Genomic DNA, 16,537 nt, shown 5'->3' with positions numbered 1-16,537 from the left:
TCTTGGATTCTTTGGAGGTCGGACTGAAACATCACCTGATGACGACTCTCACAATTCCTGTCATTTCTTTTGATTCACAGACGAGTCACCACCTTCACTTCATTAGCTTGATGTCGTGTTTTCATTTCAGTGCAGGGTGACCTGATTTTCAAAGCCCCAAACCGGGACACAAGTCATTCATCTCCCCAATGGAGTGTCGTGTGCCACGTCAGAGGGGGGCATTTTTTTAGCACACTTGGTGGTTTCTTTTTTTCTCTTAGGCATATTAAATATTACATTTAAAAGACAGTAGATGAAGGGACAATAGGCACCCATTGTTGGGACTGAATAATCCAGTTACTGATTATTGTGATGGTCGTCTACCGGACATGCTGCAGGTATTTGCTGTCTCGTTGTGGTGACAGGACTGACTGCTCCTTCCTTGGAAAATGTTTGTGTTTCGCTGCCTGTCTGGAGCCATCGGGCTCTGATCAGCAGATGCGGACTCCTTGACAGTCGGTGACAATACTCAGGAAATTGGGATCTTGGCAGGGACTGAAGGAGATTGAAACTTCTGGGAAGGAGAAGGCAGGGGTGAGGGACGGGAACGCTGCCAAGACCACTCGCACATGCAGAGCACAGGGGCACACGGATGGCAACAACGACCTCCAGGGAGGAGGAGACCGGCCCACCAGTCGTGGGTCCGAGCGATTGAAGCTGGCGCAATACTTTCTATTGTCTTGGGGAATACAAGTTACTATTGTTTTCCTGAAATTGTCTTTCATTGTGTGTTTTACAATTTAAAGAAACCTCTGAAGAGTGCTCAGTATGGCGTAGTCGGCTATTCTAACCTGTAACTGTGCCTGTAAGTGTGACCAGACACCTGTCACGTACCCGCTGACGTCATGTGCAGTTTAATCAACTCACAGGAATATTAAATTCATCATAATAATGGATTCGCGGGTCTTTTTGCTTTAATGACTGACGACCCCAACCAATCAATTCACTCAAACGGGGACTTCGGAGGAGTCGAGCCAGTAAAGTGACTCGGAATGGGCTGACGTCAAGAGTGCGCGACGATGACGTCACTGAGCTGCGCCGACTCGTAGCCCAGGGGTCGCCGTGACTCTTCCTTGCCGACTATGCGCGCTCTCTTCTGCTCCAAATGGTTGCTGCCCGGCGCCACCTTGGCTCTCGGCGCCGGCCTCGGCTCCTGCCTGACGTACTACTCGCTCGGCGGCAACGCGGCCCCGGAGGCTCCGATTAGGGAGCTGCTGCGCCGGGTGCCCGTCATCCCCGTGCCGCAGGTGTCCGCCGCGTCCCCGGAGATGACGCCCTACCAGTCCACCGGCATCACGAAGTACGGCTTCCCGGGCCTGGCGCACCTCAACAGCCGGGAGTCCTACGTGCTGTCGTACGACCCGCGCAACCGGACGGCGTACTGGGTGATCGAGCAGCTGAGCACCGAACGACTGAGCGGCCCTGCCAACCGGAAGGGCAGCGAATTCCGCGAGGACGACTCGGTCCACGTGTACCACCGGGCCGGCAACGACGACTACCGCGGCAGCGGCTTTGACCGGGGCCACCTGGCCGCTGCGGCGAACCACAAGTGGAGCCAGAAGGCGATGGACGACACCTTCTACCTGAGCAACGTGGCCCCGCAGGTAGAGCCCGCCATCGGGATAACGGTGGGCAAGCAGAGACCCCCACACACACCCGTCAGATTAGGTTAAACACGTGACACTTGTGAAGGGGACTTGAGGGACCCTCAGCACTCGACTCGATGTCATTATGGAGGACTGGCGGGCCGAGTGCTCTTCTGTGCCCTCCTGGTGGTCTGTCATTTACTGTAGGGTGTAAGGCGCTATACTAGTGCGACTCCGCCGTGGATTTAGAGTGGCAGGAGTCCTCAGCAGCCCCCCAAGAGCGGGGTACGACCAACAAAGATGCCCGCCAGGTTAGTGCCACTCAGGCAGTTCTACCCACTGATCCCAGACTGGCATGAAACACTGCCTGTGTCCTGATTGTGCCATCAGTGCAGCGGGTGCTACTCTTTGTGGTGCCACACGATAACAACAATAAAGAACAATTGAACATTTTTGACTCACTCTCAAACTCGACACTAACGAGGCCACAGAGCGGGCATCACTTAAAACAAGACAATAAACTTTAAGGCCAGCCAGGAGTTTGGCTCAGAATGTTGAGCTCGTGCCAAGTTGGAGGGCTTGACGGACAGGAATGTCAACTCCTTGTGTGACGGTGGCGGCTGGCGGGCCGTCTTCCTGCCTCGTAATCCCTGAATGGCGCTGGCTGCTCCGACTCGAGACGTGTTGGCATGTCACGTACACACAGGTGAGAGGGACAAATAAAAAAAAGATGTTAACCCTCAAGTGCCGCCCCCTCTGAAGACCCTCGGCTCTCATGGATTTGAGTGCCAATGTGAGCCTATGCCAAGAAACAGGAGAATGCAATTAGAAAAGGCGGCAGCAGCGTGGCACACCAACCCTCACAGTCATCCTGGGTAAGTGGGAGCGCCTCGGCCCCCTTAGGGTGGCACCCTGAAACCACCACGCTAATCAGCCCCATTATGCAGTCACAATGCCAGTAGATCAGCCACCCACCTGGCACATCAAGACCCCACCGCCTGTGCTTCACATTCAAACGCCTCACCATTGTAGTCCGTGGGTCAGTGAAAGGTGTGAGGTGCCAGCGCCTGGCACATGTAATGCCATGACTGCTGTTACAATGAACACCTCACATCCGGTGCCAGCATGTCTGCCAAAGCTGTGCCTCAAAATCACAGGCTGACTCAGGCCATCAAGACACAACTCTTGCCAGTCACATCTTGGTGGCACAGATGACTTGTGCATTAATGGAAAGTCCCTGCCCTCGGGTAACAAAAGCAGCTTTGTTCTCGCTAGGCGCCCACAGTGCAACGCGAGTGGCATCAAGAGAACTGAACGTGGCTGCAAATGAACGATTCTGCCAACACAGACGTGTGCACCCACACCACAGCAGAACTGAACGTGGCACCTCGATGCTCAGCTAGTGGTTGCCAACGCTCTGGCTGGGCTCCGCTACTGAAAAGAAGGGCACAGCCTCCTGGCACACACAACTCACTGCAGTGCCCGCTGTGTCTCCATTTCTCATCTGGGAGACAAACACAAGAGGACGGCAGTAGTAAAGGTGCCATGTGGGCACCGCTCATCCTGAACGTCAGCGCTGCCCTTTTCTCCAAACTGGTGCCCCCTAGTGGAGAAATGATTTGATCACCAAGGGTCTCCTCGGACACGAATGGTGGCCACTCGTTGGGGACAAAGGTGTCAGTTGACCAGGGTGCCCTTTTGGTCCTCACTTTTGGTTTTTCTCTCGTTTTCTAGAATCCACATTTAAATCAGAACGCTTGGAATAACCTGGAGAAGTTCTGCCGCAGCCTGACCAAGCAGCACAAGAACGTCTTTGTATGCACCGGACCCCTCTACCTGCCACGGTGAGTCTGCCTTGGGGGGTTTCTGTCCCCTTGTGCCCTCGACTAGCGCCAGTCTGACGCGCCTTCTTGTCGATTTACAGAATGGAGTCTGACGGGAAGACGTACGTCAAGTACCAGGTCCTGGGCAGGAACAACGTGGCCGTACCCACCCACTTCTTCAAGGTGGTCATCTTAGAGAAGCACAACGGCGAAGTGGAGCTGCAGCCCTACGTGATGCCCAACGTCCCCGTGGATGAGAAGATCCCACTGGAACGCTTCCTGGTGCCCATAGAAAGCATCGAGCGGGCGTCTGGTTTACTGTTTGTACCAAACATCATGAAAAGGACAAACAGCCTGAGGGCAATCACAGCTGGCAGTAAATGAGGGGGTACAAGTGGCACAAAGAGACATCATGGGATGCAGATCGATGATGGTTATCGTGTCCCAGGTGCCAGGCTTCGACGGTTGGGGGGCTTCGGCTGAAACCTGGCAGTTTGGTCACCTGTTCACAATGTGACAAATGAACAACTACTGGCACTGGCGCTGGCCTCGGTGGTCTGGCCCCCGTCGTCACTTGTAAAAAAGAACTGAATAAAGTGGCCATTGTTCTTAAACCGTTCAAAATGCCAACGTATGCGTTTGTGTGAATCCGTGTGTTGGGGTTGGCGGTGAAATGCAAGTCAAGAAAACTGAAAGTCCAGTTATTTTATATGAAGATGTTTTACTGGCTGATGGGGTCCTTATACAGGGTGGTCCAGGTCGTCTGGGTGACTTTGAGTGATGTGGGGACGAGTCTTCATGTCGGCAGTTCGCACTTCGATGGTCTGGGGCTTCTCAGGTGATGTAATAAAACAATTAGGTAATAAACTTAAGTTATAACGCAATGAAAATGACATCTGGACCACCCTAGTGTCACAGTGCACAGGAGAACGGGACCTCTCGTTCAAGGACCCCAAAAGAAAACGGGCTCGGGTAAGACCCCTAAAACAAGAGCCGGACTCTCTGGCTGGCACAGGGCCCGCCGTGGCACACATCAGTAACCCCAGGCCTGCAATTGTGCCACTTGAACAGAATGTCCACGACTTGAAGCCCCAGCAGGATGACAACCGAGGGTCTCAAAGTCCTGACTCGAGCCCAACACAGAACTGGGGGCGCTCAACGTGTCACCGGGGGTTAAAGCAAACGGCAGCACAGAACAGAGAAGGTCACTCACTGACTCACTCACTCACCCTGTGCACAAGATGGCAGAGCCACAGCAGCAGAAGTTCCAAAGATCTCAGAACTCCTTGGACTAAAAGTGCGCTCCTCCCAGTGAACTCTCAATATCAGACTGGACACGTTCACCTTCGTCACACCGAGGGGTCAGCATCACAAGTAGATAAAAATAAGACGACACCGGCTCACTTCACTTTAGCAGGGATATTTAACAGTCAAGATGAAGGCCCTTCCTAAACTTCTCTTTCTGTGTCCAAGCATCCCCGTATTCAGCAATAAATCCTTTTTTAATTAATTAGACTCAATCATAACCTCACTTATGTGGAATTCAAACCATCCACGTATCCAGAGGGCGACCCTACAAAGACCTAAGGCTGAAGGTGGCATGGCGCTACCTCACAGGGTAAAGGTGGCATGGCGCTACCTAACCTTCAAACATTCAAACTATAAAAACCTGAACACAGAGATGAACAGACACAGGCCTGGTGAGCAAGCGAGAGACAATCCTGCAGACCTTCTTCACATTCCCTGCCTTGTGCTCCAGTAACTCCAAGTGGTCATCAATATGCTAACAACCCAACGGTGCTTCACTCCCTCAGAACGTAGAGCCGATGCTCTTCAAGATGGAGAAGCGGTCACCTGTGGCTCCTCTACGTGATAATCACCGTTTCCACCCTCTGGAACTTAATGTTAGGAAAACATTTGGGATTGAGTCACTTGGAGGTCTCCACACAGACGTCGTCTTTGAGTCACTTGGAGGTCTCCACACAGACGTCGTCTTTGAGTCACTTGGAGGTCTCCACACAGACGTCGTCTTTGAGTCACTTGGAGGTCTCCACACAGACGTCGTCTTTGAGTCACTTGGAGGTCTCCACACAGACGTCGTCTTTGCACCCTATGAACAATTACACTCCAAGCTGAACTTTCCAGCACCGCATTTCCTTCACTAGAAGGTTCGTTAAACAGACGCTGCCCAGTTCCCCTCACCTCCCTGTCATATTGCTTAGTCGTCTCGAGGACTCAGACAGCATCTCCATTTCACAGTCCCTCCCTTTCTAAGACCCCTGAGTGCAGCGGGACGAGGGTCTCTCAATGGAGCTCCACATGCTTACTCACCTTAAAGTCATCTGTCGAGCACACGGCTCTCGTTTAAAGCGGTCTCAAATGTTTCCAGGCCGAATGTCACAATGGCGCGCCGGCCTCACTGGGCCACATGTTCTGAGTGTCCAGCACATTAACATCATTTTAGACCAAACTCGTTAACCGCCTCTCAGACAGCCATGGGGTCCCAGCCCCCTCCCCCCGACCCATTAACAGCTGTGTGTGGTGGGCTCACCGAGGGGCTCAAGGTGGAGAGGGACACACAAACTGTCACGGCCTTCACTTCACTAGTGACACGTTGACTTCTCTCGCTCACCTGGAGGACCCCAAACTCTCCTCTTTTAAGTCGGTGGGTAACTGAAGTTCTCCATCATCTGAAACTGGAAATCTCAAATTGTCACTTGGAGGGTCCGTGCAGAACTTTAGAAAGCCTGTCAGGATGTCATCGGTGACATTTTAGAAGAAGCTTTAAACTGAGGATGTGGAGTCCGTCCCCTCTTTGTTTATTCTATTTATTTTATTAATTTATCGATTTACTGATTTAGACGAGTTTCAAGTTGCGCTGCGCTGGCCGAGCTCTCTTCCTCATAGCTGGGCGTTGATTTTGTACTAAGGCTCCATGACACGTCAAGCGGGTTGGCATTCTGGACTGGCCGTCACCGTATTATGTGGCCCGAAGGGCGTCTAAGGAAGACCTCTTCAGGCACGACTGTGGGCGACTAAGTGCTGGGAGGACCCCACCCGATAAGGTTTCTAGCTGCAGGCGTCGTGTTACCATGACATCTAAAGCAGGGAAAGGATGTCACGGTGGGAAACGGTGGATCGAGGAGGAAAAAAGCAGAAGGCAAGGAGCGCGGCGATGTACGCTTAAAAGAACATTTCCTGGTCAGACTTCACCCAGGGACGTCTGGCCACCCAGCGTTGAAAGAGTGCAGCAAGGGGTTGTGGTATATGGACGTGTGGTCCTCCGGGTGCTCCCGTTTGGGGAGTCGGACTCGTGTCTACGTTTTTCTTTCCACTCCATCATACAGTAAGAACGGCACTGCAGGATTCTTTGCCGTTTCATGGACTTCGTTCAATCTTTCTTTTTGAGATCTTTTTTCTGTGCGTGTGTTTCAAACCAGGGATTAAGATTTGCCCACTTGGGGAAAAGAGGACCACTAATGGGCACTCAGTCACCGGGCATGTGAATGTATCAAGGTCGGATTATAACGTACGTACTTAACCAGTCCAACTCCCATCTGATTTTGGCCAAGCATTGGCGGGCACATATAGGGCAGAAGAGGGGCAGAGGACCGAATATTTTAATGTGTTCATATCCTTCAAATATCATCCACTTCTCTCTCCGGTGGTGAAGTTTAGTAATCGCGTCCCGTAGCGGGCGAATGTTACAATTTCTTTCAATCCTACATTTCTTAAACTTGACTTGCTTGTATGGCACGTAACTGGATTTTAATAAAATGTTACAAATAAAGCAGACAAGAGTCGGCAAAGTGAATGACAGGACGACAACGATCACCACGGCTAAAGGTGCTTCATCCAAGTACCGAAACTTGGGATCTCTCTGTTCCCCGCATGAAGACCACCCTGACGTGGGATCACTCAGGGTCTCTTTCTCTAATGTGTAAAGGGCAGAGGCCATTCACGGTGTAAAACACACACACAGAGGAGATTAGGAAGGGGACGACGTAGGCCTTTGTAGTGAAGCCACGTTGCTGTAAACGTTAATCAAGTCCACCGTTTGGCCCTGGCGAGTCTTGGTGCCCATGAATGGCAGACTAGAACCAAATCATACCCAAAGCTGCTCCTCACCGTACTGGAAAAGAAAACACAGGTTTGAAATTTGAGGAGTTAAAGTTGGTCAGATGATTTAATATGCCAAAAACAGAGGAGCAGTAGGAAGTAACTGCTTGAATTGTACTATTTGTGTATATAAAAAGGGAACACGTACAGGACTTGAGCACAGGGGGTCTTCACATACAAAGCGAGCAGAAGCTCAACACTCAAGTCCAATTTCCAGCTCCACCATCGACCAGTGAAGGCAGCACCAGCTTCTATGATTTCAACAGGAACTTCAGGGGTCCCCTGACTACAAACAAAGAAAAGCAACAAAATCCAGGGCTTACTGCATCATCTTCATCATCTTCATCATCACGTGGCTGACTTTCCAAAAGCTCTGTTGATTTTTGGTCGTAATCCAGACAGAGAAACAAGAATGGCCTCCTAAAAAACAGAAATGTGGTTAACTGGGCAGGAATAATAAATGAAGCCCACTGTCACCTGGAGATGGCCCCACTTCTCTGTCATCACGCTCAATGGCCAGCAGCCACAAGTCTCCAAACGGAGCTCTCGCAGCTCCTAACAGAAGACAAATGGTGCGCAGTGTTAGCGATGCTCAACACGGCCAGTGACAGAAATGAGAAGCTGCTAAGGGCTCGTCCAGTCCACTTGTGTCTGAAATCACACCTGTCATTTGATGGCTTTGGGTGTCCAGCACATTTCTTTCCAGGTGAGCAGTGAACGTCACAGAAAACAAGGACGGTACATTAAAACTGAAAATATAAGTGGCCTGTGCCCAAACTACGATCTAGCAGCTCTCCATGAGAGATGCACAGGCTGAAGGGTCTCCACTGACCTCCGTCCGTATTGTTCTGCTACCTTGGCCTGGGCACGTGTTCAAATAGAGGTCAAAAAGAACACTGGGGTCAGTGATGTCCAGCTTCTCATCGGCATCCACACTGGCCTCCAAACCATTAAGCCCTCCGAACACGACAAGAAGGTGCCTTTGATAAAACAAAGCCAATATATCAAGCACTAGAACGTGGAAAGGAAACAACAGGAGACAGTCAGAAGTTAAAGACCTTACCTAAAGGGGGACAGGCAGACGTCATCCACACTGCTGCCCTTCTCAGACGTCCCAATCGTTAGGTCATAGCCCTCTTTGTAGGGACACTCGGCCAACACCATGCCTGCAGACAGAAGCACAAGGTAAGTCAACGTGTTGCGAGTGTCCGTGTCACGTCAATGGCAGAGTTAAAATGAACTAATTGAGACAGACCACAGAGTCTGGGAGGAATACAAAGATGGCTTCACAACCAATCCTTATAAGGAGGATGAGGAGACACCCAGGAGTTCAAGGCCTGTGTGGCGAATGAGACGTCTAGCGTGTATGGCAGCGGAGGGCCTTTATTTCTGCTCTTAAACCATTTCTCTGTCCATCCTCGACCACCCAAAGCATGCCGAGCTGGAGCTGCTCAAGTCCGAGGACTCGAATGGATGAACGAGCTCACAGCTTATTTCAGCTCTCTTTATTATGCCAGTTCTATGTCTGTGTGTATCCGCAATGTTTGTCGAGATGGTGAAATGGGAAAATGTGAACCATTCAGAAGGTCTGTTACGCCGTGTATGCATTACTGAATTCTACTGTATACCGTAGCTCAAGTTAGACCACGGCAGGTCATCCACACAGACCTCGATATGGCGACTTTTATCGATTTTTTCAACTCTTGTCAACTGTGAACGGTGACAAAATCGGCCATTGTGCTTTAGTTGGAGCTTCACTGATTTGACCGAGAACTCCCTGTGCTTGCGCGATTAGCGAGGTGCAGATGACAGCAAAAATGGCAACGACATCTGGCGAGAGATCGAAGCAAATGCATAAAGCAAAATACTCCGTGGATGACGCTTTGCATATTAGCGCCGAACTGGACTCGGACTTGTCAGACACCAATTTGGACACAAGTGAAGGAAAACGAATGTGAGGTACCAGTATCAGCTTAGTGGTCCCAATCTGATGATGGCACTGAACAGGTTTGTGAAACTGACGCGCCAAAGCAACGTTCGCCTAGAAGGACCGCCACTTACAGTGACAAGAGGCACAAACCAGCTTGCGATGCACTGTGACCGCCCGCGACTGTCATTGCCAACCCAATCATTTGAAGACAGCCTGGCAGCCAGTCGGCCACACATTCCTGACAAACTGGCAGCCTACAGCATCAGATGTTTTATGTTGATTTCGGTGTGAAACCCACTGCTTTGTGCGCTTTTTGGAAAAAATATTCAGCCGTCGAAGAGTTGATTTACAAGTGCCTCGGAAAACACATTTAAATTGGGATTATTGCTATTAAATACCAAATTACATTTACAATAAAACCAGTGGGGCTACTGAGCTCTAAACGCCAAAGTAGCTGGGCAGGTAGGAGGTATACCAAGATTAAGAGAGGAAGAGGAGGAACAAAGAATACCGGAAGGAGTAGAGACACGAAGAAGATCAGAGAGATACGGAGGTGCCAGATTGTGAAGGACAGGAGTCATGTGCTCTCCAGAGCGGCTTTCTGAAGCAGACCAGCGAGGATTGAATTAATACGAGATAAAAGCAAAGAACAGCCGCGCTATTAGCTTTAAGAAACTGGCACAGACAGCTAACATCACGCAGATGGTAACATGCAGACTTAATATGTGCTTCATACTTCAAGGTACTGTCAAGAATGACACTTAAACTCTTAACCTTGGGAGGAAGACGAGATTAGAGAATTATTAATAGTCAGGGAAATATTGTCACATTTGGCCCAAACAGTTTTAGTTCCTACCAGGAGAACTTCTGTTTTTATCACTGCCATGATTTAACTTCCTGCTAAGAGTCAGAAAGGGAAGCGGGTGGAAGACTGGAATCAGACTTAGACGACAGATAAAGCAGGGCTTCATTAGCATAACAGTGGAAACGAATGTCAGGTGTCCAAAAAATATGACCAAGGGAAATAATAAATAGAAGGGGGCCTAAGATGGAGCCCTGGGGTACACCACTAACAACTGGGCAAACTCCTGATGTGAAGTGTAACTGTACAAACCGAGTAGGATCAGAGAGATTGGAATCTGATCTCTCCAGGAGGACATCACGAGACGCTGTGTCACAGGCAGAGCTCAGATCAAGGAGCCCCATCTGCAGACCACTGAGGACTTCGACCAGGACAGTCTGTACTGTGAAACTGTTCAAACAAAGAGTTGTCAGTAAGGTAAGAGTGGACCTGCACAGCAACTGTTGATGGACAATGACTATTACTTGATGCAATTGCTTTTATTGATTATGAGCGATTTAACTGGTACTCCTAAAGGTGAGCCTGGTCCGCAATGCAAGCAGTAAGTCGAGCCCGTTTCCATTGAGAGTTGGACTCCGCCAGGGCTGCCCTTTGTCACCGATTGTGTTCTTAACTTTTATGGACAGAATTTCTAGGCGCAGCCAGGGTGTTGAGGTGGTCTGGTCTGGTGGGCTCAGGATTGGGTCACTGCTTTTTGCAGATGATGTTGTCCTGTTTGCTTCATCAGGCCGTGATCTTCAGGTCTCTCTGGATCGGTTCGCAGCTGAGTGTGAAGTGGCTGGGATGGGAATCAGCCCCTCCAAATCCGAGACCATGGTCCTCAGCCGAAAAGGGTGAAGTGCCCTCTCAGGGTTGGGAGCGAGATCCTGCCCCAGGTGGAGGAGTTCAAGTATCTCGGGGTCTTGTTCACGAGTGAGGGAAGAATGGAGCGTGAGATCGACAGGCAGATCGGTGCGGCATACACAGTGATGTGGACTCTGCATCAGTCTGTCGTGGTGAAAAAGGAGCTGAGCCGTAAGGTAAAGCTCTCAATTTACCAGCCGATCTACGTTCCTACCCTCACCTATGGGCATGAGCTATGGGCAGTGACCGAAAGAACGAGATCGCGAATACAAGCGGCTGAAATGAGTTTCCTCTGCAGGGTGTCTGGGCTTTCCCTTAAAGATGGGGTGAGAAGCTCAGAGTAGAGCCGCTGCTCCTCCGCATCGAGGGGAGTCAGATGAGGTGGCTCTGGCATCTGATCAGGACACCTCCCTGGTGAGGTGTTCCGGGCACGTCCAACCTGGAGGAGGCCCCGGGGAAGACCCAGGACACGCTGGAGGGACTATGTCTCCTGGCTTGCCTGGGAATGCCTCGGGATTCCCCCGGAAGAGCTAGAAGAAGTGACCGGGGAGAGGGAAGTCTGGTCACCTCTGCTCAAGCTGCTGCCCCCGCGACCCGACCTCGGATAAGCAGAAGAGGATGGATCCTAAAGGTGATAAAGTATGCACAAAGAAAGGCTTCCAAGGTTTAAAAGAAAACGTTTACATTGTAACTTGCTGTTTAACCCAAGTAATCTGCCTTCCTGCTCCGCTAACCACATAACAGGTCACAAACAGTTAAAAGAGGAACTTGGAGTCATTCAAGTCGATATATTAACCAGTTTTGGGCGCTAAAAGACAAGCAGAAATATTATAGCCCACCTACAGATACTGGAGGGGCTCTGAATGGTACAAGTGTCAAGAACACAGGCTGTGCTTTGGCAGGAATGGCCAGCCTGAGCATAGTAAGGGAGTTGTGCCCATTTTGCCCAAAGGTGCAACGAGGAAGAACAAGTCCAGCTTCAATATGGGGCCATGCCAGCAGTTGTTTATCTCCATCCAGAGACTATGCTGGTGGATCAAAGGCCTATCAACTCAGAAGTGCGAAGCAAGAATGACAGGGCCACTGGATACTGGGGCATATTGGGGCCTGGACTCCGACCAAGATGAATTTGTTTTTATGGTCACATTCATTCATTCTGCTTCTGGAACATTAAGAGCCTTCGTTTAGAGAATAAACTGTGGAACCTGGTCTTCTGCTTCACCTTAAACTCTTTGTAATAAACCATCTGGGGTCTAGAGATAAAAGAAGAAAGGAAGGAAGGAAGGATCACTTTAACCACAGATGGAGTCAACTCTGGTTCACTCTGACAAAGGCCACAAGGAGAGCTGCAGACAGCATGTCCATGACAAGGTGCAAAGTGGGACTTTAGAGTCTACATGGTAAGACCCAGGATCGGGATAAGCCTTCCATTGGACCTTTCCACAACAAAGCACCCTCAGGTAAAACAGTCACATCACACTTTGTACTGATGAGGGAGGGACAGGCTTTGTAATTAAACTGAGTTTCTCTACAAGCTTGTAATGAAGGTCTAGGAGGAGGAGGACAGTCACAAAACTTGACCAACAGAAACTGAGAACATCAAAGTGAAGTTGCCCAAGCAAGCACAACTAAGAGCTACAGAAAGTAAGCAGGCTTGCTTCCTAGGCAGTAGACAGAAGACCTGCCTCAAGCGTCATTACATTATGTGTCCTCCATTTGTCCTTTGAAATAACACGGACGTGGGTTTGAAAGAGAACAATGGAACTTACTGAGAGACGAGGCCAGTCGGACGTTGTAACCCCAGTAGAGTCCACACTTGGTTCTTGGGATGTGTGGAGCGACCACTTTCCCTCGATAGACTCGGCTTTCTAAAAATTAAAAAGTAGAACACTGAAGCCAATTTTTAGAATCACCAAGTCCACAAATGAACCAGCAGGCCAAGGTTGAGCACAACTCAAAGCCGACCCACCCCTCTGACTTTGCTTTTTCTTCAACTTAATTTCTTCATTAGATGCTAAGGATCGTCACTAAAGCCAGAAATGATTTAACTGGCTGGTTCTTCTCTGGCTTCTTATCTTATTAGAAAGAGGATTCTATTTGTACAATTTATTTCATTTTAAGATCAAATTCCACTTTACAAATTTGCTCCTGCGTAGCACACAAAGTGTAGACAAAACCTTAACCAGGATGCCGAGGTAACCCTCACAAAGGAGCTCATCTGCAGTTTACTGAGTAGCTTGATTAACTAGATAGATAAATACTTTATTAATCCCAAGGGGAAATTCACAAATCCCAAGGGGAAATTCACAATATATTATTATCACAATAACTATATTAACAAAAAAAAAATAACGGGATACTTGGAAGGGGAGGACAAAAAAAAACCTGCCTGTTAAACGAGGACATCCCGACTTCTTTGTACACTTTTTATAAGTAAATGAGATCATTTAGAAGAACACGTAACTGATAACAGTTTCCATACAGAAAAAAGTAGGGTGAGATGACACCTTTTATTGGCTAACTAAATAAATTTCAAATGCAACTTTCGAGGCAGCTAAGGCCCCTTCATCAGGCGAGGTGTAATTTGTAATTTATTTAGTTAGCCAATAAAAGGCGTCATGTCACCCTACTTTCTCCTGTATCACTCTATGGCTAACACGGTACAACACTCTACTAAAAGAGCTTCCATAGAAAAAGTCTAACTCTGTAAACGAAATGCTTAGTCAAGACTCCGTTGGGACCTTTGGATGTTATTTAATGACAGAGGGGGCACTGCCAGAATGGACCCTTTATCTGAGTGCTCACTGGTGGGACTGAAATGTTGACTGGCTACAATATGCAAATGAACCCAAGTGATTACAGGATTACTCTCTCTCAAGACTAATCACACTTGCTATGGACAGCCTTACTGGTCACGTGGTGAGCCTCCACCAGATGGTGCAAATAAAGGACGTCTTTGGATTTCACTAGAACAATGACTCAAGATTTCTTTTATTTACCAATTATTTTCCTAAACAATACTCAAACTCAATTAAGTAACTTAAGACCTGAATTCTTCCATTCCACTGCCCTTGTGATCGTCTGTGTAATATTGCGCCACTAAGAGCTGCACGGTTTTTAGGAGATTTAAAAATACCTTCTTTGAAAACTGAAAAACCATTTTTATTAATCATATCTGTGAAAGAGAGATACCTGAATTATGGGTCTTGTTCATCTGGACAGTGACTCTGAGTCCAGCTTGTACCTGACGATCGATTTGCACTTCCTAAAAGACAGAAGACACAAAGGTCAAATGTAGAATATGCCTTTCTGCACCCCATCTGTAGTTGATGAAAACTATTGTTATGATCTTTAAATGTATTATGAAAACCTTAGAAACACCTCCGATTCTTTCCTGCTAGTATGAGAACGCTGCCCAAGGAGTGCCCTTGCTGCCAACAGCCCTGCCATAAATTAGCAGGGACTCAGAGGACATGGAGGTTGGCAAGAAAAGGTACCAGATGGAAAGTGGGGATTCACAGCTTTATATACACACACACATCTATACTGCTCAAAAAAATTAAAGGAACGCTTTTTAATCAGAGTATAGCATAGCATAAAGTCAATGAAACTTATGGGATATTAATCTGGTCAGTTAAGTAGCAGGGGTTGTTAATCAGTTTCAGCTGCTGTGGTGTTAATGAAATTAACAACAGATGCACTAGAGGGGCAACAATGAGATGACCCCCAAAACAGGAATGGTTTAACAGGTGGAGGCCACTGACATTTTTCCCTCCTCATCTTTTCTGACTGTTTCTTCACTAGTTTTGTATTTGGCTACAGTCAGTGTCACTACTGGTAGCATGAGGCGATACCTGGACCCTACAGAGCTGGCACAGGTAGTCCAATTTCTCCAGGATGGCACATCAATACGTGTCATTGCCAGAAGGTGTGCTGTGTCTCCCTGCACAGTCTCAAGGGCATGGAGGAGATTCTAGGAGACAAGCAGTTACTCTAGGAGAGCTGGAGAGGGCCATAGAAGGTCCATAACCCATCAGCAGGACCAGTATCTGCTCCTTGGGGCAAGGAGGAACAGGATGAGCACTGCCAGAGCCCTACAAAATGACCTCCAGCAGGCCACTGGTGTGAATGTCTCTGAGCAAACAACCAGAAAGACTTCATGAGGGTGACCCAAGGGCCCCATGTCCTCTAATGGGCCCTGAGCTCACTGCGCAGCAGCATGCAGCTCGATTGGCATTCGCCATAGAATACCAGAATTGGCAGATGCACCACTGGTGCCCTGTACTTTTTACAGATGAGAGCAGGTTCACCCTGAGCACGTGACAGAAGTGAAAGGGTCTGGAGAAGCCATGGAGAACATTATGCTGCCTGTAACATCATTCAGCATGAGCAGTTTGGTGGTGAGTTAATGATTGTCTGGGGAGGCATATCCATGGAGGGTCACACAGACCGCTACAGGCTTGACAAAGGCACCTTGGCTGCCATTAGGTATCAGGATGAAATCCTTGGACCCATTGTCAGACCCTATGCTGGTACAGTGGCTCCTGGTGCACGACAATTCCTGGCCTCATGTGGTGAGAGTATGCAGGCAGTTCCTGGAGGATGAAGGAATTGATACCATTGACTGGCCACCACACTTTCCTGACCTAAATCCAACAGAACACCTCTGGGACATTATGTTTTGGTCCATCCAATGCCACCAGGCTGCACCTCAGACTGTCCAGGAGCTCAGTGATGCCCTGGTCCAGATCTGGGAGGAGATCCCCCACAAAACCATCTGTCATCTCATTAGAAGCATGCACCGATGTTGTCAGGCATGTATACAAGAACACAGGGGCCATACAAAGTGCTGCGTACAATTTGGAGTTGCTGCAATTCAATTTGGGCAAAATGGACTAGCCTGCCACATCATGTCTTCACTCTGATTTTGGGGCGTCTTTGAATTCAGGGCTCTGTAGGTTGATCATTTTCATTTCCATCAACGATGTGGCATCCTTTCGTTCCTAACACATTACCCAGTCTATATCAGTATAGATATCCAGGAGGATTTCTGTTTCCCATTGAGATCTGATGTGTTTTCAAAGTGTTCCTTTCGTTTTTTTTGAGCAGTATATATACACACACACACACACATATATATATATATACACATACATATACTTATACAGTGGTGTGAAAAAATATTTGCCCCCTTCCTGATTTCTTCTTCTTTTGCATGTTTCTGATCATCAAACACATTTAACCATTAGTCAAATATAACACAAGTAATTGCCCCCTGAACCTAATAACTGGTTGGGCCACCCTTAGCAGCAATAACTGCAATCAAGCGTTTGCG

The 16,537-nt window shown here is 48.6% G+C and overlaps 2 protein-coding genes across 2 annotated transcripts in view; one reads left to right on the top strand and one right to left on the bottom strand.

Annotated features, from left to right (window-relative positions):
- Nucleotides 1–1,074: 1,074 nt before the first annotated feature.
- Nucleotides 1,075–4,078, top strand: endog (endonuclease G). Its single transcript, XM_039762557.1, has 3 exons — nucleotides 1,075–1,643; nucleotides 3,360–3,469; nucleotides 3,550–4,078. The coding sequence occupies exons 1-3, from the start codon at nucleotides 1,122–1,124 to the stop codon at nucleotides 3,830–3,832; spliced, it is 915 nt and encodes a 304-aa protein (XP_039618491.1). The 5' UTR covers nucleotides 1,075–1,121; the 3' UTR covers nucleotides 3,833–4,078.
- A 3,537-nt stretch (nucleotides 4,079–7,615) lies between these two features.
- spout1 (SPOUT domain containing methyltransferase 1) overlaps nucleotides 7,616–16,537 on the bottom strand; it is a 43,091-nt gene continuing 34,169 nt past the window's right edge. The window contains exons 8-12 of the mRNA XM_039762556.1: nucleotides 14,395–14,467; nucleotides 12,972–13,070; nucleotides 8,631–8,733; nucleotides 8,400–8,547; nucleotides 7,616–7,987 (exon numbers count right to left, since the gene is read on the bottom strand). Coding sequence (XP_039618490.1) covers nucleotides 7,916–7,987; nucleotides 8,400–8,547; nucleotides 8,631–8,733; nucleotides 12,972–13,070; nucleotides 14,395–14,467 — 495 coding nt within the window. The 3' untranslated portion in view covers nucleotides 7,616–7,915. The remainder of the gene's footprint in view (nucleotides 7,988–8,399; nucleotides 8,548–8,630; nucleotides 8,734–12,971; nucleotides 13,071–14,394; nucleotides 14,468–16,537) is intronic.

Source organism: Polypterus senegalus, chromosome 9 (genome assembly GCF_016835505.1).
Source record: "Polypterus senegalus isolate Bchr_013 chromosome 9, ASM1683550v1, whole genome shotgun sequence".
In the NCBI taxonomy this organism is placed as follows: domain Eukaryota; kingdom Metazoa; phylum Chordata; class Cladistia; order Polypteriformes; family Polypteridae; genus Polypterus; species Polypterus senegalus.
The sequence above is the reverse complement of the archived record's forward strand: the minus strand, read 5'-3'. Positions and strand labels throughout refer to the sequence as shown.

Bases quoted from the DNA above. Each gene is read 5' to 3' on its own strand.
- endog (XM_039762557.1), top strand. From the start codon at position 1,122: ATGCGCGCTCTCTTCTGCTCCAAATGGTTGCTGCCCGGCGCCACCTTG. The intron at 1,644-3,359 runs GTAGAGCCCGCC...CTCGTTTTCTAG, and splicing joins TGAGCAACGTGGCCCCGCAG to AATCCACATTTAAATCAGAA. The intron at 3,470-3,549 runs GTGAGTCTGCCT...GTCGATTTACAG, and splicing joins GGACCCCTCTACCTGCCACG to AATGGAGTCTGACGGGAAGA.